This window comes from Myotis yumanensis, unplaced genomic scaffold (genome assembly GCF_028538775.1).
Source record: "Myotis yumanensis isolate MYYU_CA2020_CCGP unplaced genomic scaffold, mMyoYum1.0.hap1 SCAF_4, whole genome shotgun sequence".
Classification (NCBI taxonomy): Eukaryota; Metazoa; Chordata; class Mammalia; order Chiroptera; family Vespertilionidae; genus Myotis; species Myotis yumanensis.
Genome location: NW_027223755.1, coordinates 42956421 through 42978048, shown reverse-complemented (window position 1 = coordinate 42978048; position 21628 = coordinate 42956421). Strand labels below are relative to the sequence as shown.

Sequence of the window (21628 nt, the reverse complement as noted above, 5' to 3'; positions counted from 1 at the left end):
GCAACTAATTGATGTGTCTCTCTTACATCGATGTTTCTCTAAAAATCACTCTAAAAATCAATGGAAAAATATCCTGGGGTGAGGATTAAGAACAACAAAAAAATTTAGCCTGCTATATTTGGTCAAACATTTAATTAACTCACCCCTAATGCCTCGGCAGGGTCAGCCACATTATTTAACAGGCCTTAAACAGCCTGTGGGCCGGAGGTTCCCAACCCCTGCCCTACAAAGACACAGCCCTGACAAGACACTGCTAGAAGTACTTCCTACAAGGTTTCCGGCAATGATACAGAGTTCCAGAAACACCCAGGTTCTTAAATAGGGGCGTGGGCTGTGGAGTCTCCTCCCACAGACACAAGTGGACTTTGGGTCCCCAGATGCAGGCTGCATGGAACCACCACTAGGAAGAAACCCTCCTAGTCAGAAATTCTCTTCCTGCTCCTCAAAGACAACAGGGCAAAAGGACCAGAATCCCAAGTACCATACAAAACGAGCCAAACCCACCATCTCCATCCATGTCGTCATCGCAGGCGTCCCCTCTCCCATCCCCATCAGTGTCTTTCTGGTCGTTATTTAGGATATCCCGGCAGTTGTCACAGGCATCCCCAAAGATATCTTGGTCGCTGTTTCTTTGGTCCACGTTGTGAGTCAGGACACAGTTATCCTACAGGATCAGAAGACCGAACACTTACTCCGACTGTTACTGCTTCCCTACCGTGTACTTGGTTCTGTGGTGGATGCTGGCCAGCCTCCACCTCATGGTCATGAGCTGTCAGAACTCAGGAGGCCCAACTTTGTCAGTTTTATATTTTAAACATTTGATGATCTTAGAATAAAAAGTTGCAGTGCGGTGGGAATGCAGCATGGAAACGAACATTTGGGATGATTAATAGAAATAGTTCAAGGGCTTTCTTCCATCATCCCTGGCTTGTGGCAATTCACAGGCCCTCCCCACAAAGCAGGTACCTGCTCATTCAGGATCCCGTCGCCGTCAGCATCCTCATCACAAGCATCGCCAATGCCATCTCCGTCTGCATCTTCTTGGCCAGAGTTTGGCACGTACTTGCAGTTGTCCTAAGGGGGAAACACAGCTCAGAGAGACATCTACAAATGTCTTTTTTAAAGCTTTATTGAGGATAATTGACAAAACTGAAGATATTTAAAGTGTACAATGTGGTGATTTGCATACATAACATATCGTGAAAGGATTCCCCCATTGAATTAACAGATCCATCACCTCACATATTTCCCCCTTCTTTTGCTGAGAACATTTAAGTTCTACTCTCTTAGCAAATTTCAACTCTATAATAGTGTGATCAACTATAGTCACTATATTAAACCTTAGATCCTCTGACCTTATTTATCTTATAACTGAAAGTCTGTACCCTTTTACCAACTTCTCCCTATTTTCCACACCACCCGTCTACATCTGTTTTAAACTAAATCTCAGGACAACTGTGGCTGCCTGACTTTATTACTGATCGCTGTTTTGTTACAGCTGAGAAGTAGCTCCTGTAACAATGCAAATTTCAATGGAACCGACAGAACCTCTCCCCTGTATCAGTCAGAGAGAGAGAGAGAGAGAGAGAGAGAGAGAGATTCCTATTTGCTCCCCGTACCTTCTTGCAGTTCCTTGCAGAGCATGGCAGTTCTTCATCTGGGTAACTGTCAATGTCCACATCCTTCCCACAGAAGTAGCCATCGCCAGCCCATCCGACTCCGCACTGTGAAGGGAAAGCCTGTCAGAGGCCTGGGAAGCGGAGCCTGGCGGGAGGCTGGTGGCTGACAAGAGCCTCTGCTCCCGTGTGCACCTCCCCAGAGTGGGGCCCAGAGCCAGACAGCCTTGTTGGGAAGGATTTTAAAACAATTAAATTGTTTTTTCAATCGTCTAATGGTTCAATTCAATAGGTGCAAAGGGGCTACAGTGTAACTTCCCCTCCTGTTCCCTTAGCTCAGGCAAAAAAGGTAGTCGGTTCCCAAGTGCATGCCGAGAGACAGGCTACACACAGACAAGCAAATGCACATCATTCTTTCCCTCTATCCCCTCACACAACTGGTAGCATATATATATGCCATTCTGCATCTTGATTTTTTAGAAGTTAACATTACATCTTGGAGCTCTTTCCATACCACTTCATGTAGAGTTGTCTTTTTTAAAAATGGCAACAGATATATCATACATAAGGTGGTGTGCATGTGCCTCAATCAATTCAACCAGTGCTCTACTGGTGGGTGTTAGGTTTTAAACACTTTTTTAGATGGAAAATTATGCTGCAACAAGTAACCCTAGTATGCGTTCTGTTCTACACTGGTTTCTTAGTGTGAAATTCCTGGTTCAAAGGTGTCTGTAATTTTGAGTTACTGTGAAAAGTTCTCCATATGATTGTCCAGTTTCTTTTCTCAGGGGAAACGTGGCACTTTCCTTATCCTTCGTGAACCACAGTCCTCTCTCTGAATCTAAGTCTTCTAGATCAGTTTCTACCAGAGGAGGGACCTCCTGAGGTGCTTGACCTCTGCTTATACCCTTTTACCAGGAGGTTTCCAGAGGCACAGTGCTGGGTCTGTGTGTCGTTCACTACTTCCCTGGAAAAGTCTACCCAAGTATCCCGGCCACCACCAGCCACCGAGAGCAAGCCTCCCTGTCAGCAGAACGGGCATTAAAACGCCAGTCCTTCTATACCAGACCCTACAGCCACTGTCTCCAATTGTTACGATGTTGCTGCAAGGTCTCTGTTATCCCATTCACACAAGTAGCAACCAGGCTCAGAGTGGTTCGGTCCCTTGCTCAGGGCCTCAGAGCTGGGACTTGAACCCAAGCCCAGGGTCTTCTGCCATGTATATTTGGTTAACAGGCACTTTGAGTTCTTCCTCTGATAGTCCACAGCCAAACCAAGGAGAGAAGAAATCATTCCGTAAGTGGTGTCCTGAGTATGAGATGGTACCTGGGAGCTCAGCCCAGGAGCAGGCTGGGCGCCCATGGGAGGGGCAGACAGAAGAACATGGGAGAAGGGGCTTGAAAACCACCGGGAGCTAGAGGGGCAGGGAGAGGAAAAAGTCTGAGGAACAGCGTCAGGGCCAAGGGAAAAGAAACTTCACATGAGTAAATGCTACATTTCCTGGCCTCGCTAATCAAAATAAGGTGATTTAAGACCCATGACTGCCTAAGCAGCAGCCTGCCTGTTCTCAATCATCTGCACTCTCCTTCTGCGACCAGAGATTTAAGGCAGGTTTCCAAAAACCCCCTCCCGCAGCTACCCTATGTCTGCTCAGTTGCTTCCGAGGGGCCTTCAGAAGGCCTGAAAAGCTCAGTTATGGGGTATGGTCCTTGACTCATTTTAATGAAGAAGAAATTTCCTCTAGGAACAAATATATTTTTAATGAGCTATTTTCTGGCAGATTAAATTATTTTAGTAGTCACACCAAGTGTATTAATCTTTTACCATCTGTCATTGTGCCTTATTACAAATTCAAAAACATATTAAGAGCCCGATCACCCACCATCCCAGGGAAATTGTTAATTTGTTCACAGAAAACGAGGATTTAAATATAGATATACACTTCCCTCTCAATGATGATAATCGTGCCCAATCAGTGGGAATTGGGGAAACTGGTTTTCCCCCCTGACCCGGCTTGTTCCTTCATCAGCACTTTGTATTGCCAGAGAGAGCTGATGGCATCATATTTATTTCTTCAACTTAGTTTTGAATCTTCTCATTTCTCCTATTTGAAAAGTGGTAGAAAATTTGGGGGGCTCAAGGAAGTCAAGTTTGAGGTATAGAGAAGAGGGAAGACGTCTCCGAGAATCCATCCTGCCCCTCGGACGTGCTCACTGTGAATGTCAGACTCAGGGTCGCCTGCCAGGGCCTGGCTCACTGCAAAAGGAGGAGGAGGTGAGCAGCTGAACATGGCTGATGTCTCAGTGCCTAGAATCCCCAAGACTCTGGAGCCTGAGGTTTGGGAGTGGACGACAGGAACAAGCCTTCCTCACCAAGGGCCCAGGACACCAGCGTGGCACGAGACTCATGTCAGGCTGAGACTGCCCTGCTCTGCCCTGCCCAGCCACCTTCTCCCCGGATCGGCTCCAGGGTTGGGAAACACGCAGGAAGGCGAGTGACCTCCACTGGGCTATTCCCGCACCTGGTGGAGGTAGACACAGAGAATGGCTCTGTCCCCACCTTCCCCCTCCCCCGGGGGAGACAGGCGGTTTCCCTCTGAGGGTTTACAGCAGCCTACCACCTCACCCCTGCCACCCACCCCCTCGGCCAGATTTTGAAAGTGGATGTCTTAAGGGTGAGGACAGTTAGAAATGACAGCAGGAGGCTAATAAGTTACACACAGAAATCACCAGGGCAGTAGATGGAAGGGAGGGAAGGAGGCTCCTTGGCCTCCTGCTGCTCATTTCTCAGGCCTTCCACAGAGGGTGCTTGGGAGCGGGGGCTCCGCCACTGAGCTGCCCAAGGGGACAGTGTCAACCCACAGCCAACAGGGAGAGAAGAGGCAGCTGCTGGTTAGAGGAGCTTCCCATTGCTCCCCACAAACTCAGCTGACCCTCCTACTATTACAGTCTATGTTCATCTTGATGGAAATGTTTCCATGTTTGAGTACTTTTGCCCTGAAGCAGGTAGAAACTAACCGGGGTGGTGTTTAAAACAGAGGAAGGTAAAATGGTAAAGCAAGTGACAAACAACTTACCACGCACGTCACATCCCCCTGCCTCTCCTCGATGCACTGCGCATTCACGCTGCAAGGGTTCAGCTCTGGGTTTCTGCAGTTCCGCTCCGGTTTGCATCCCCTCGTCTGGTCACCAGTGTACCCGGGTTTACAAGGCCCACAGCGATAAGATCCCTGAACGGAGCAAAGATAAGATGAGCCAGGAGCTTAGAACTGTGAGCAAAGAAAGGGACTGTGACTGTGTTTACTTTCACGTGTACTCAATGGTGCCTGGATTAAGGGAGACCCATGCTGTCTCTCTGCTTACGTGTATGTCTTATAAGATGGCGGGAATATTGGGGAAGACGTCACCAGATTGGAAGCTGCAGCAGGCCCTGTCGGCCTGAAGGAAGAGAACAGGAGGCAGAGGGCTAAATGGTGAACCACCACTCTGACTGCGGGGGAAGGGAGAAGGGCTGAAAGTTCCATCATATTCTGGGAGGTGGAGTTAGAGTTTGCTCTGGGACAAGGGAGATGGTTTGATTAAAATACAAAAACGATAATATTTGTCATTAATATTTATCTAAAAGCCCAACACTGAAACTTTGGCAGAAGAGTAAAAAAACAAGTTTGGCAGTCATAAAATTATACTTATAAAATTACTTTACATATTGAAAACTGTTTTTCAGTACAAACTCATTTGCCAATCAAATAAGTTATGCCCAGATGTTTTATGTGTGTTTTGGGGTTATGATTTATAAACATACACTTGGTTTAATAACTGGTCTGCTTTGATCACATCAGCCATGAAAAATACTTACCAAAGTGTTAGTGCATATAGAGTTGAGAACACACGCTCCATTTCGACACTCATCAATATCAGTGCAGACCTAGTGCAGAAGGATTTAAAGAGACGTTTGTTTAAGTAGAAATGCAAATAAATTTTGCTGTGTTTTGATACTTGTCTGAAGTGAAGACAGGAAATTTCAGGCAGAATGGAAATCGGGGTGCCATTTTAGCCATCTCCCTGTGTTTGTATCAGTCTGTACTTAACCTAATTTCAAGTGATAGTTGCCTCCTTGGTATTTAAAGTGGTTCAGAAAAGACCACTTGCTTGATTAATCTGTTCCACAACCCTTTTAGTCAGGAAGTTTTTCCTTTCTCCTGCTTGGGACTCAATGTACTTCTACCTCAGAATTTTTGGAAAATTCTCAGCTTCCCTCTGCTCCTATTCCTTCTACTCTTTCTTTTCTTCTTCCCCCCCCTCACCCCCCTTTTTAAAAAATCTTACCCGAGGGTATTTTTTTCCATTGATCATTTAGAGTAGGGGTGGGGAACCTTTTTTCTGCCAAGGGCCATTTTTCACACTTACTAGTATAACATCTTTCATTCATGGGCCATACAAAATTATCAACTTAAAAATTAGCCTGCTATACTTGGTCAAACATTTAATTAACTTACCCCTAATGCCTTGGCAGGGTCAGACCAAATGATTTCTATGGCCTTATACAGCCCATAGGCCAGATGTTCTCCACCCATTTTAGAGAGAGTGGAAGGTAGGGAGGAGGGGGAGTGGGAGAGAGACATCTATGTGAGAGAGACACATCGACTGGTTGCCTCCCTCATACTCCCCAGCTCAGCCTGTAACCCAGGTACATGCCCTTGACTTGAACTCGAACCCGAGACCCTTCAGTCCATGGGCTGACGCTCTAATCACTGAGCCAAACCAGCCAGGGCCTTCTACTCTTTCATTGGAACTACAATTAAATAAATATTGGACTTTCTCATTAATCTCTTCTGTTGACTCAACCTCTCGTTCATATTTTCCACATCTTTATTTCTCTGTGCAGCATTCTGGCGGATTTCCTGAGTTCCACCTTTGAAATCTATAAACTCCCTATTAGTTGTCTTGCTCGTCTATTAAGTTTTTAATGCCAATGGTTATCTTTTTCATTGAATAAATTTTATTTGGCTATTTCTCAAATGTGCATACACTCCCCTCCCCCATTGCCCTATTATTTAAGTATGGTGTCTACTGTTTCCTTTTTTCTTTATCCTTTTGAACTTATATTTATCACATTTTCCCATGGTAGCATCTTCATATAAATTACCATTGTTATTTATGAGCATTTGGTATTAGCCAGGGCTCTGGGGATCTTACTGCCTCAGAGCTGGTTTTCATGTTAATGTTTGGCTTGTATATCTGTATTATATGTGTGTAACACAGGTGTGGAGCTCACAACTGTATGTGATATAAGCTTGGAGCTTTGATTTGTTGTGGACAGTTTTCATTTGTGTTAACCTTGTCCCTAAACTACCATCAGGCTTCCTTGTTGATTTGGGGGGCTTGGAAAGTTTTCACATCTCCTTGTAACGGGGAACATAGCTCTCTGAGGCTCCTGGCTTTGTTCAGGGTTGTTAGATCTTCCTATGGTTCAAGACTACACCTGCTGTACTCTTGTAGGTGCTAAAACCCCAGACCCCCCACCCCTGGGACCTCTACCCAGTGCTACCTCCCATGAGCTGCTGTGACATTAGCTTCCACCCATAGCTCTGGTTTTGAGTTCCCTCTTCATTTCTAGAACCTGGGAACATTTCTTATTACTTCTTTTGATATTGGTGATGCATTAAAATTTCTTGTTAAATTTTATCAAGGTGACTCCCTTCTACTTCAGTTCAATCTACCACATTGCTGGAAATCTACTGGGAAGTGCTCCTGAATAGCTTACATAAAGCACCTTCTATTTCTTTTTGTCTATTTTCCTTGGTTTAGTTCTGGAGATTTTGCCTTTGGAGGAGAGGAAGGAAAACTCTGGGTCATTACTCTAATGGCTTGTTGTCATTCCTATCTGTCTGGCTTGCCTCCTTTTTCTACTCTAAAAAAATGATGCCCTCTGGAATCCCTTGATAGGCAGCTAGGAGATAATGAACCTGCCCTTCTTTAAAGCTAATAACTTCCCTAAGGTAGTAAAACATATTTATAGACCAACCATTTTTAAGGGCTGAAAACATCAAAAAGAATTTCACAGTCAGCCAGTTAAATAATGACCAGGATATAGAGCATTTGGAAATAAATGGAGACTGTCACAAAGTATTCAAATGCTTAGGGCAATTTATAGCTTATATAAGAAGCAGCAGGGGTGAGGAGTGAGGGGGGGGTGGGGAGGTGGGAGTGGGGGCGGGGGGGGCGTTTTCTCAGGGAATTATTTCTACTCTTGAAATCCTCTCATCTCTAAAACAGCTTCTGATCATGGCCATCTTCAGAACTACCTCATTCACTGTTTCTCTAGTGATGCTCTGTCATCCTAAGAGTTTCCTCCCTACTAAACTTTACAAACATACTCAGAAATGAGTTAGTAAATGCCTGATTTGCTCACTGGCCCTGGGAGCTTCGACATGGCATCGCCTGCTCAAGGAGGTAAAGACTTATACAGAAGGAGGTGGGAACCAACCAGGGTTTCTCGGTTGGCAATTAGGGTAGAAATGAAGGTCAGCCCACCTGTTTATTTGACTTAGCAAAGCTGATCCCCACACCCTGCACCATGGACCCTGTGAAGCCCACCGGGCAGGCGTCACATCTGAAGCCGGGAGCTAAGTTCACGCAGCGCACACCCGGGTAGCAGGGATGGTATCTGCACTGGAGAGAAAAAAAATTCAAAGTCATTAGTCCCATGGAGAAAACACTCTCACACTTCCATTTACCTACCTGCACAGCTTGTTTATTCATTTAACTACCAGTTTTTGGTGACCAGAATGGTAAAAGGAAGTAAAGGCTCCCAATGTCATCGTTACCCTAGGAATCCCTGACCCACACAATCTGGAGCTGTTTTGCTGGGTTACAGAATAACGCACAGCCAACTGGAAAGGGTCTCAATGTTAATCCCTCCGCTTCCCAGGGTCAAGTCCCTGATATTCTAACTTGGAATTTACAGATCAATGAAAGGACAGCGCTCTCAGACCACTTGATGGCTGGCTGTTAGGTGAGTCCAAAGGCGTTATTGAACCAACTACTCAAAAGAAAAGACCTTGAAAACACAAAGCTAGGGTAATTGTTTCCTCAGTTGGATGTGATCCATCAGAGTCTGGGCCTGTCTCTGCACCCTAGCAAGCCCATGGCAGTTCTGAGGCCCTTGGAGTCTAGGAGATTTTTTTTTTTTAACCAGTTCAACTAATGTAAAAAACATGACCACTTCTGGCCCTTTCAAAAGGAGAAATTTCCAGCTCACGGATAAAAACCAGATGCAGTTCTGTGAACTGTGTACAGATGTTTCTGCAATTGAGGGATTACTAGAGGCCATCTTAATTGCTTACTACCTGGGGCGGTAATCAGTGGAGCGCTATCACAAACCTACAAGGGGGCGGTGTGTGTGTGTGTGTCTAAGGTCCTTGCATGCTCCTCACCCCCTCCACATCTCCTTCTGACCTTCCTCTGGCTGCTGGGAGGGGAAAGCACATTCTGATGGCAGCCTTGCTGCCCACTATGAACACTACTTGGGGACTAGACTACTGACTGGCTAGTCGTGATCTTGAAACAGTCTGCATCGGCCCATCTGGCAGCCATCCAACCAGCCGATATTTGTTGTGTGGGTCTTTCTGGCTCCATCCCTGGCACTTTTGGTTACTCACAGGTTATGGGGCCTCAACAGGTCTCGTTGGTTTGAGACTCCCCTCTGCTTTTCTATTTTAGGAAGCTTGAAGAAATCAGTTGCAACCTCTGGAATATACCCTTACACAGATCTCCCCCCTCCCACATTTGCAAAAGTGCAGAAAAAAAATCACAAGTATAACACAGACTGTTTAAGAAAACAATGTTAGAGTATAAAGCTGAAATCTCAGTATTGTAGCAACATAGACAACGAGAAGAATTGGAGACACAGAGAGATGTATTACGAACACGGCCACAACCATGTGTCATGCCTCCTTCCTCCCACTGCTCATAGTGGCTCATGGTCTCGAAGGACTCATCAGGAAGTAGTTTTTAAGTGGCCTGGAGGACAACTCAAGTCATCCCTTAGTCATCAGCCTGGCTTCTTTTTCCATTAGCTGTATGGTGTGCAAGATATTTGGGGAGCCTCTCTACCCTGTGCAGTTGAACTCTTACCTCATCAATGTCAGAGCAGGTGATCCCATTTCCTGTGTAGCCCTCGGGGCAGGGCCCACACTGAAAGCCATCTCTGGTGTTGGTACATCGGACTCCGCGGAAACACGAGTTGGAGTCACACAGGCGCACTGGGGGTGCTGGGGGTGCAGGGGGTGCCTGGGGCACCAGTGTGTTTGGGGTTGGAGACTGCAAGCTAAGAGGACCTAGAAGAAAAACAATAGGCTTATTCACCACCAGGGAACATAACTGACACAAAATAAAATTTGGTTTTTCAATGAAGTTCTCTTCCCTCCACCTCTGTGCCAAACCTCCAGAAACTGCAGCCAATGTTGCCTCACCCCAGCTTGGGCCCTTCATCAGTCTGCATCTGCTCGTCCAGCTCAGAATGAGCCAGTTACTAGAAGAGCACTTACCGCAAGCCTGGCATTCAGCTATGGTGTTTCGCAAAAATGATGTTTCCTTGACCTTTAGAAATGGGAAGAGGAAAAAAAAAAGATTGAAAAGGAGCACCTGATACATAATCCAGGAATGAAAGAATCCATGTGTAGCAAGCTGTTAAATACTTCTTAAAGTAGTTCTAAAGTAACCCTTGATGGCTCCCCCTCTGCCTGGAGCCCTGGTGTGTTTAGCACATGGTTGCCCCCCATTCCCAGAGCCTTGGTGTCAGAGTCCCAGGGTGGTGGGCTGCGTGGGCCGGGCTGCACGAGCCTGGCTGCAGGTCTGCCCGCTGCCGTGCTGTAAGCCTGCACACAAGCTCACACACAGAGCTTCTCGAGGCTTTTCTGATGGTATGTCTTGGTTGTTACCTGCTGTCTCAGAAGATCCTTCACCTCTCCCAAGAGCTGGTTTAGTTGTGTCATTTGCCCCAAGAACTGCCGATTAAAGTCTCCTATAGCAACAATGAAAGGTAAGGAGCATTCAGCCAGTGACAGCCATTTCTACAATCACTCAAAAGCAAATGATTTCCCAGAGAACAATCATGACAAAATTCTAGGGTGTAGGAATTTAACTTTGTGCAATTCATCTCAAAAATAATGGTCATGATGCCACTGGAGACTTCAAAATCCATGTGAGTTATAAAAATAAAAAAAAAGAGCAATGAAAATATTCCTTGCCCTGGATTTTGGCCGAAGAGCCTGATTTCTGGAGATACCTCCCGTAGGACCGCTTTGTGGACAGCCCACCCTTTGGTGACGGGACCCAGCCCACTCGAGGGCATGTGGGTTTGTCTGTGTTGAAGAAGGTATGCAAAGTGCCCAAGAGCCCACACCTGTGCTCGCGGTGGCCAGTGGCTCGCTCTGCTGCAGGAAGCAGTCTTGCAGGCTGGCCACCTGGAACAGCGAGCCTCTCACCACCAGCTTCAGCTCTTCCAAGAAATCCTGGAGAAAAATCAGATTCATACCACACAGTGCTAGTGCATTCAAAGCCAATGCGTCTGCATATTCACACAACTTTCATAACAGACTAGCCCTGTATACTTGGACCCTGACATCTTATGTAATGTTGTGGGTTTGCATTTTTCCTAAATCCTGCCAGCCCTATCCTTTTCACTGAAGCAACTTTGAACTTCAGCCAGGAGCTGAGGAAAATGCTGACATTCAACTTGGCCTCAAAGTTCATGAAAGTGGCTCTGAGAAGAAGACAGGCTTTTTCCTTCATGGTAAACAGTTATTTTGAGGAGCCGCTTAGAATTATCTGGAATTTGTTTATGAAGTTTAGACTGTAATAAATATTTTACTTATTCATTCCGATTTTAAAGAGTATTGTTTTTAGAATGTCCTGGCTTCAGGTTTTAGAAAAGTCTTGGATTTTGTTGGCTTATGAGAATGAATAAACAGTATATTCTATGATTATTAGGTAGTTGGCATCATATTTTCACTTTACTGATTCATGTCAATCATTCATTGTTAGTCACAAAGCCAGTTTCCTCACTCCTTTATTTTGTAACTTACTCATATCCATTATTATATCTATATATGACAGAGAAATGTTATATTATCTGCAAATGTAAAGTTATCATTTTTATTTAAAAAATGAGCATGCTAAGGATTTGCTGGGGAATTCTACTTTTTAAAGCTAAGTTAAGACGTATTCAACATGTGCTATGCACTAGACAGTGTGTTGGACATTGGACTGTAAGGTCTATGGAGGCAGGACTATGACTGTTTTACCCACCACAGTGGCCTGGAATGTGCCTATTTGTTGACTGACTGAATGAATGAGTAGGTGACTAAAGATAGAGCACTGCGGTCCCTGCTGATAGTCTAAGGAGCTAGGACTTCTGAGAAATTTCCAATAAGCATAGTTTCTGATGACCCTTGTCATGGCTGACTCCTGGCTTTTAGAAATTTGACTTATTTGGTGCTAGACACTAATTTCTGAAATGGTCAGTGACATAATTTCATTTTGATTTTGGCTACTTAGGGAGTTCAGAAATAAAGTTTAGTATTCATTTTTTCTCTTATATAAATCTACACTAAATATATATCCATAGAGCTATATCTATCTCTACAAAAATAAAAAATGTGGATTTTAATTTTCTTGGAATTTCTGCTTAAAAATGCTTCCTATTTTTTAAGCACAAAAGTCTAGTATCAGAGTTATAGTTTTTAAAAAATATTATCTAAAATGTTTCAGTATTCTTAGCTGTAATGGAAATTATTGCTTTACACCCTGCCTCTTTGTTCAAAGGGCTCAGCGCAGCTTGTAACTAAAGCACATGTAATAAAATAGAAATGGAAAATGAGACTTGATAGTGAGAGGACAACAATATTATGGGCCACAACAGATGAACATAGTTACTGATTTTGGCACTGACTTTCATATCAGATAAAATTCAGGAACTATGACCAGTTAGAGTTATAATTAATGGAAAGGACAAAGAATAGTAGTTCTTTATAGGAAATGAAGTATTTCCTAGCACGCAATTCTAAAATAAATACATGTGGCAATTTCTATAGTAGGTGCAGTGATATAATGAAAAATTTACCATCATCATGGCATAAAAAAGAAGACAGAAAAGATGGAATTTTTAAGGGTACATGGAACTAAGTTGGCAATAAGATCCTGTTTGTTAGGGATGTTCTGATAAGACCTTGTGAAAAATGTTCCTATTGCTTGGCATTTTCCAATCATTCTTTTAAAATTTTGTTAAAAATAATAACTATAGAAAAATTAAAAATAGATCATCCTAAGATAGTCTTTAAATTTTTGTAATTTATTTCCAACTTGAAAATTGTATCCCAAAAATCTCTGTTAACCATCAAAAGCAGTTCTCAATTTTTTTAATTCTCACATCCTTACCCAAGGACATGCATTGATGTTAGAGTGAGAAGAAGGGGGAGGGAGAGAAACATCTTCACAGCCAAGGTATGTGCCCTAACCGGGACTTGAACTCACAGCCTTTCAGTGTGGAGAATCATGCCCAACCAACGGAACCACACTGGCCAGGGCAGAAGTTCTCAATTTTGACTTCACATTAAAATCAGTATTTTAAAAAACACTGTTGCCTAGGCATCACCCCTATAGATTCTGATTCAGTTCATCTTCAGGATTGGCCCTCTATTTGTGGTTTATCAAATTTGGCAGGCGATTCTACCATGCAGCCAGAATTAGACCTACTCATAACCTCCCGCTGTGTCCCCTGAGCCTCAGCAGCTCATCTTTTCACTTCGAAGAACGGTTTGTGGGTTCCTACCTGTGCCCTCCTCTGGAAAGTTCTCAATTCAATGGACGCAGGACTCTGTGTGAGGCCAGAAAAGGCTCTGGGGAGATTGTGAACAGAATCCACTTGGGTGCAGTCCACATAGAGCTCTATGGAACCAGCCCCTCGCTGCAAATTGCTCAGTTTCAGTAGGACCCTGTGCCGCTTGCCGTCAGCCAGCTGCAGGTTGTTGAAAACCACCAAATGGATCTTCCCATCATTCTTCAGGTAACGAAGGATGGCTGGAACCAAGCACAGATCAGTAAATAATGAGATAAGAGGGACGGGTCGGTTCTGTGCTGAAGGGCTTCCAGGTCACAAGGCTGGGTCACTGGAACCGTAAGTATGCATCATCTTGTGTGCCAGAGGTTATTCTCCACAGCTGTTGTGCTCATGGAGAGACAGACAATAAAGAAGCAAATTTGAAAATAAACAATATAATATCAGATAGTGATTAAGTACAATGAGCAAACAGAACCCATGAAAAATCCACTAAATCGAAGTCAGCTCTTTAGGGCGTGAATTCATCACCAAACGTTTACTGAGTACCACCATGGTTCTGGGGGCTGCCCTTACTTGCTTTAAACACTCAATTTCTACTCACTGCAATCTTAGGAAATTAGTATCTACAGAAGAGGAAAGTGAAGCTCAGGTAAGTGAAGGAACACGCTCAAGGACACAGGAAGTGGCAGGACTAGAATCTGAAACTGAGGGTGGTTATTTCATGACTAAAAGAATGCTAGGCATGGACAGTCCTTTGTAAGCATATACTGAATTGGGTGTAATCTGTCATACTGTCCCTCAGCAATCCATCCTCAATTTAATAATGCTCAGCTTGGACATCAAAGGTATCCATGGCTGCAAACAAAACAAAATAAAACAACAAAAACCGAGGAGTGGGATCCACTACCTTATCTTCTGGTGGTTTTTTTCATTGTTTTTTTTTTCCCCCCTATGCATGTAGCTATCCATTCACATATCTTGTTAAGCTCACTAAATAAATATTCATGCAAATTTTAAAGTTCTGGTTTTCTCCCTTGCTTTTTACTCCATTATTGTGCTGAATATATTGGGCCCTGAACTAAAATCTGCTCTTGGATGCTGAGCCTTTGGGAGTGAAGCCCATTGGGTGAGGTTTGCTATAAAGAACAAAATAATTTGCTTCTAAGGCCTTGGCGAATCCACCATGAACACCTCTAGGTCCATCCACAGATACCAGCGCCAAGCTCAAGTTCATCACCAGAAACAATCCTAGGAACAAGGTCAAATAGAGTGTAAATGTCACTGGATAATTAATGTAGTAAACACATAATTGCAGCTCCAAAGGTCAGAGTCAAAGTCCTCAACTGCCCAGGGTGTAATAGCCTTAAATTAGTATAACTTTTCTTCAGGCAATTTAGTGATGTGTATAAAAACCTTAAAGCTGTACAGACCCTATGGCCCAGCAATGCCACTTTTAGGAATTGACACTAAGGAAGAAAATCTCAATCTGTATGGACGTGAACATTCACTTCAGAAATATTATAACAAACATTTGATACAGTATGTACATCCAAAAAGGGCTGGCTACTTAAGTAATGGTATAACCATAAAATGGAATGCTATGGAATTAGTACATATTAAAAACACAAAAAGAGAGTAACCGTATCATGGCAGTGTGTGAGAACCTTTTGGTCTCTCCCCTGAAAAGTTACAAGTTGGACAATTATAATTCAACAAAGGATTCCCTGCCCAACACACAAACACGTCTGAGAGATACACACATTGAGACATCTGATGGTGGGCACATTAGAGCAAACGGGTGAGGCAGAAGGCAGAAACATCTGATGGTGGGCATATCAGAGCAAGCGGGTGAGGCAGCAGCAGTAGAGGCAGGTTGTGAAGTGGCAGAAGTAACTTCAGTCATAAAGATGAATGAAATATTGCTATTTGTGACAACATGGATAGTTCTAGAGGGTATCATGCTAAGTGAAATATGTCAGAGGAAAAGGGAAAGAACTATATAGTTTCATTCAGACGTGGGATATAAAATAGAAAGCAACAAATGAACAAAACAAATTCATAGACACAGACATCAGTATGGTGGTTATGAGAGGGGAAGGGGCTGGGGAGGATGAAGGAGGTAAGGGGGGTCAAGTACATGGTGACAGAAGGAGACTAGCCTCTGGGTGGTGAACATACGATGCAACAGACAGATGATGTGTTACAGAATTGTACACTTGAAATTTATATGTTATTAACCAATGTTACCCCAATAAATGTAATTACAAACACGAAAAGACATTTTCAGTATTTTGTTGAGTGCAAAAACATTATGAGTCATTGTAGTTTCATTCAGAAAAATAATATGTGTACGTATATAGATGTATATACCTATACATAGAAAATCACAAGGAGATAATGTCAACGTTAATATGGTCAGTGCCTGGATGATGTGCTTTTTCCTCTTGCTCATCTTCACTGACTATTTTCTACAAGAAGCATGCATTACTTATACAACAACAACAACAACTAAATGAATTACGTGTGTATACCCAGAATGTGCTGTTGTCTATCTGTATGACTTGTAGAAAGTATTCAGACCATTCTTCCTTCGGTACCTTTTCTGTAGAGTGTAAATGCCAACCTGGTGCTGCCTCACTGAGTAGCCAGCCAGGAATATTTGTTTATGTGGCAGTATTGCCAAAGAAAATAATCCCTACTATGAAACCTTAAGGCTTTTTCCACATCAGAATTTCTAGGTTGATGTTCCCACCTCTTTTAAGCTCTGACTAAATTTGTTTTTCCATTTGACCATGACTGGAAAGGGCCAGTTGGCATCAAGATCTGTGTTGTACAGAGATGCTGAGAGGAGTCACAAAGAAGATCTCTTCTGCATCTGTGGTCACCACTATTTGCTTATGGAGAGACTAGTGGCCCAGTGCATGAAATTCATACATGGAGGAGGGGTTCCCTCAGCCCAGCCTGCACCCTCTCCAATCAGACATCCCTCTCACAATCTGGGACTGCTGGCTCCTAACCACTCACCTGCTGCCTGCCTGATCGCCCCTAACTACCTCTGCCTGCCTGATCGCCCCTAGCTGCCCTCCCCTGCCGGCCTGGTTGCTACCAACAGTCCTCCCCTGCTGGCCTGATCTTGCCCCCAACTTCCCTCCCCTGCTGGCCTTATCTCACCCCCAACTGCCCTACCCTGCCGGCCAATTTGGTTCTGACTGGTCAGTTTCTATGCCAGTCAGCGTCAAAAGCTCCGCCTCCTAAGCAGCCATTGGCTCCTCACAGTTCACCCAGATTTGGTTCTGACTGGTCAGTTTCTATGCCAGTCAGTGTCTCTGGGCCTATCTCCAGGCCTGATCAGAGAGGTGGGGTTGATCCCCGTGGAGGCCTGGAGAGAAATAGAAAGAGAGGCATGGCTGCTGGCGAAGCCTGGAGAGAAAGAGAGAGGCAACAGCTGATCAACAGCTGCCCCAAAGGCTGCGGATCAGACCCTGCCTCTCTTCAGGCCTGATCTGCAGCCCCCTCGGCAGTCAGTGCTGGGTCACTGCAACCTAGCACTGACTGCAGGACTAATTTCTGGTGTTTGGTTGAGCCTTTGGTGAGTCGTTATGGACCTTGGATTTTTATATATTAGGATAAGATTTGATAGGATCTGGCAGGACAGACTAGCTAGATCAACCATGTCAAACTCTCGGCCCATGGGCTGCATGTGGCCCACAATGAGTATTTTTGTGGCCCAGCCAATATAACGGTATGTAAGAAACGTTTTAATAAAAATTTGTAACTTAATTTTTACAAAATCCTGTTATTCATAATTATGAAAAACAAACTACAACGTTCGCTAATGACTGATTACTATAATCGTGTTGCATGCATTTCCCTTATGCACATTACATGCAGGAGCATCATTTCTCTCCACTAATACTAGCAGCGAATATTTTAGCAGCCAATTGCCATGTCATTAGTCTTGGATTGACTTGTTTGGTGTGTGCAACAGGAAATATTTCACTTTTGGAGAACAAGAAAAATATTTGTTTGTGTTATGCTTATTAATTTGTGCAGTTATTCAGTGTCTGGTAAGTTAATGTTCAAGAAAAATATTAATTTTTATTAAAATGTTCTATTATTTTATGTTAACAATTACTCATTTATTTCAGCCCTTTGTATTCAGCATGTCTCTATTGAAATAAACCTATGTTTCTATGAAAATTGAAGCTTTTGTTTTTTTGTGGCCCATATAAACTTATATCTTGTTTATTTGGCCAATGTTAGCCTTTAAGTTTGACATGTTTGAGCTAGACTATAGAATAATACTATGTTTCCTGAAGTAAAGCATTGGTAAGACTTAAATAAATATAGTACATTGAAAATAAAGATGTTAAGAGAAAGAAAATAGTGGAAGGGAAGAAAATAGACATGAATTAAAATTCTTGAGGTGTTTTAAATATGGGCTAAACAGAAATTTTACCCTTTATTGAATACTAGAGGCCTGGTGCATGAAATTCATGCACGGGGTGAGGGGGTCCCCTCTGCCCAGCCTGCACCCTCTCCAATCCGGGACCCCTCAGGGGATGTCTGACTGCTGGTTCAGTATCCGGCCTAAACTTGCAGTCGGACATCCCTCTCACAATCCGGGACTGGTGGCTCCTAACTGCTCACCTGCCTGCCTGCCTGATTGCCCCTACTGGCCCCCCTGCCAGCCTGATCACCCTTAACTGCCTCTGCCTGCTGGCCTGGTCACCCCCAACTGCCCCCCTGCCAGCCTGGTCGCCCCTCACTGGCCCCCTCTGCCGGCCTGGTCACCATTAACTGTACCCCCCTGCCAACCTGGTCGCCTCCAACTGCTTCCCCCCCCCCCCCGCCAGCCTGGTCGCCCCTCACAGCCCCCCTGCCGGCATGGTTGCCCCCAACTGCCCCCCCTGCCGGCCTGGTCACCCTTCACTGCCCCCCTCTGCCAGCCTGGTCGCTCCTCACTGTCCCCCCCTGCTGGCCTGGTTGCCGCCAACTGTGCCCCCTGCTGGCCTGGTTGCCCCACACAGCCTGCTGTTCAGTCGTTTGGTCATCCCTCACTAATCCCCCTGCTGGCCTGGTCGCCCCACGCAGCCTGGTGCTCAGTCGTTTGGTCGTCCCTCACTAACCCCCCTGCCGGCCTTGTCACCCTATTCAGCCTGTTTGGTCGTCCGTTCGGTTGCGATAGCACTTGGCTTTTTATATATATAGATTGTTGAAAATTTATAATACTAACTGCATGTCTGGAATTTGGACACATATACAATACCCAAAGAGGGACAAATGAAATCCAAACATGCACTGATTTAATTTTTAAACTGGTATTTTTTTTTAACTCTTTTGAACAGTTCTGCAAATACCTGGAGTTTTTAATAGGTCAATAAAAATACCACTTAGACCACCAAACTTCAGTTAGGTCATAGACATGTATATTCAGTATCTCATTATTCTCATTATGGCCACAATCTCTGTTCCTCATATTAACAGTTTAAGAGGATACATAGAGTGGCTTAAAACAAATACTCTTGGTTTTGCTACCCAAGCTGAGATTTCTGTGACATTCAAAGAACACATTTTCACGGGTATCTCACTTGCTTTTATAATAGGTTTTCCACGGCATGTGGGTGTGATTTATGTTCATAATTGAATAGCTAAGTTTAATTTTATAACTAGTACCTAGTGAATACTTTATACATAACAGGTGTACATTAAATGTTATAAATATGAACTTTCAATGAATAATTAAATGATTGCATTAAAGCTTTTCACATATAAAATATAAACGATTTATAGACTGGCAATTCAAGATTTATTGCAAGTAACAAAACCTAGTATTGTGTTCATGCTACCATTTAAGGGTACTTGTGCCTTGCTTTGTGTTGCAATGCAACACTAAAGTGACAAATTCCTTTTGCTCCTAGGTCTTGTGACAACAGCAAGAAGGAAAAAAAGGAAAAGAAGAATTATGGAAACTTCCATCTTCACAATGTCTGTTAGCAAAAATATTATCAAGTGCTTTGACATTTACCATTCTTCATACTTGATCCAATAATTCTCATTTCTCTTATGGCTCCCATTTTTCATTTTTTATTGCAAATTCCTTATTTCAGTGCTTCTATACTTATTTTATCTTCAGAGCAGTAAAACAACCCCAGAGGGCAGATAGGCACCTGCTCAGAAAACTCAATATTTTCACATCAGTCATACTGAATCCAGACACAGCTTAAGCTCTGGCCCAGGAGCCTGAAGCCTACTGGGTGACCTTCTCTGAGGCAGCACCTTCAGAGTGGAGACAACAGATGTGGTGCCTTCCTCTCCCCAGGTCTCCCTTTCCCAGTGCTCAACTCTCCTTGTCTTAGCCCAGCACACACACAGAGCAGAGGGGGACCAAACAGAGATCAAAATACGACAGAGTGAGACAATCATTTCCCCCTCCAAGGAGAAGAAAGGCCAGTGCCCTGAGGTTGGAAGGAGTGGTCTTCTGGGCCCACCACACCTCTGCCCATCACCTCCCCCAGAAGCACCATTCTCAGGAAAACAGTCACTGGGTACAGCACTGTTTCTTCAGCTGTGGCACATTCTGTTCTGCTCGCTTTTCATTCAATAGCTGAAACAAGTTTGTGTGGTGATTTCCACCTGGTTCTCCCACAGGGCGAGTAAAAAGAACTCAACACATCTGATTAGAACTGAAGGCTGTAGATCTTCAAATGGCATTTCTGCCTCTGCTCTGTTCCATCCCTGGGTTTCTCTGTCAGATTCCTGACTCACCTTCCTACTTAAGGTCTCTTTCTGCAGTTTTTCTGGACCGATAGCCGGAGCTTCTTATAGGCCTCTTCTGACCAAGTTATTGCCTTCTCAAAGCAACATGAAATCAAGTAAATAAAATCCTTCAATAGCTCCCCGGTGGTTCCTAAATAATGTCTAAACTCCCTATCCCAGCACTGACCCCAACGTTCTCACCACTTTATAACTCTCCATGCTGCTGATGCCCAGCCAAGATGAACAATCTGTTCTGTTTTCCCCCTTCTCTAGCTTTCTCCAGCCTCCCTCATCCTTTTCTTCCTGTGTGGAATGTTCTCTTCTCCATAGCTCTCCTTCCTTCTCCATATCCCTATGTATCTTCATATTCCCATTACACTTCCTTGGTACTTCCCTAGGTGTACATTTTCAGCACTCAGATTCCAGTTATGGCTCAGATACTTAATAGCTATGTGAGCCTGGGTTTGTGCATTTTACTCAGTGTCCATTTCTTAAGCTTCTACGTGGAGTTAATAAAAGTTGCCCTTCTGACTTCATTTTGTTTTCAGTGGTGGTCAAATAAGAAATGCAAAACTAACCACAGAAATACAAAAGATTATAAGAAAATATTACAAACAATTATATGCCAACAAATTGGACAATTTGGACGAAATGGATAAGTTCTTAGGAACATACAATCTCCCAAAACTGAATCAAGAAGAAACAGAAAATATGAACAGACCCATTACAAATAATGAAACTGAAGCAGTAATTAAAAAACAAACAAACCCACAACACATCCAACAAACAAAAGCCTTGGACTGGATGGTTTCACAGGAGAATTTTAGCAACAATTCAAAGAACTAATGCCTCTCCTTCTCAAATGATTTAAAAAATTGAAGAGGCGGGAAGACTTCTAAACTCATTTTATGAGGCCAACATTATCCTAATTCCAAAACCAGATAAAGACACCTCAAAGAAATAAAATTATAAGCCAGTATATCTGATAAACATGGATGTAAAAATCTTCAACAAAATATTAGCAAACCAAATCCAGCAATACATTAAAAAGATCATACACCATGATCAACTGGGATTCATTCCTGGGATGCAAGGTTGATACAATATCCACAAATCAATTAACGTGATATACCACATAAACAAAATGAAGGATAAAAGTCATATGATCACATGAATAGATGCAGAAAAAAGCTTTTGAGAAAATCTAGCATCCATTTATGATAAAAACTTCAGCAAAGCAGAAATAGAGAAAACGCATCTCAACATAATAGAGCCCATATATGCAAACCCACGCTAACATAATACTCAAGGGCAAAAACTAAAAGTATTTCCATTAAGATCAGAAACAAGACAGAATGTCCACTGTCACTACTCTTATTCAGCATAGCACTGGAAGTCCTAGCCACAGAGAT

General features: G+C 43.5%; 1 protein-coding gene across 1 annotated transcript in view; it reads right to left on the bottom strand.

The window, feature by feature from the left end:
• Nucleotides 1-21628, bottom strand: part of THBS4 (thrombospondin 4) — a 48410-nt gene that overhangs the window by 10347 nt on the left and 16435 nt on the right. Inside the window, exons 3-13 of the mRNA XM_070412250.1 lie at nucleotides 13449-13696; nucleotides 11022-11130; nucleotides 10558-10640; nucleotides 10165-10216; nucleotides 9752-9954; nucleotides 8150-8287; nucleotides 5472-5540; nucleotides 4693-4845; nucleotides 1620-1724; nucleotides 967-1074; nucleotides 505-664 (exon numbers count right to left, since the gene is read on the bottom strand). Of these exons, the coding sequence (XP_070268351.1) occupies nucleotides 505-664; nucleotides 967-1074; nucleotides 1620-1724; nucleotides 4693-4845; nucleotides 5472-5540; nucleotides 8150-8287; nucleotides 9752-9954; nucleotides 10165-10216; nucleotides 10558-10640; nucleotides 11022-11130; nucleotides 13449-13696 (1428 nt within the window). The remainder of the gene's footprint in view (nucleotides 1-504; nucleotides 665-966; nucleotides 1075-1619; nucleotides 1725-4692; nucleotides 4846-5471; nucleotides 5541-8149; nucleotides 8288-9751; nucleotides 9955-10164; nucleotides 10217-10557; nucleotides 10641-11021; nucleotides 11131-13448; nucleotides 13697-21628) is intronic.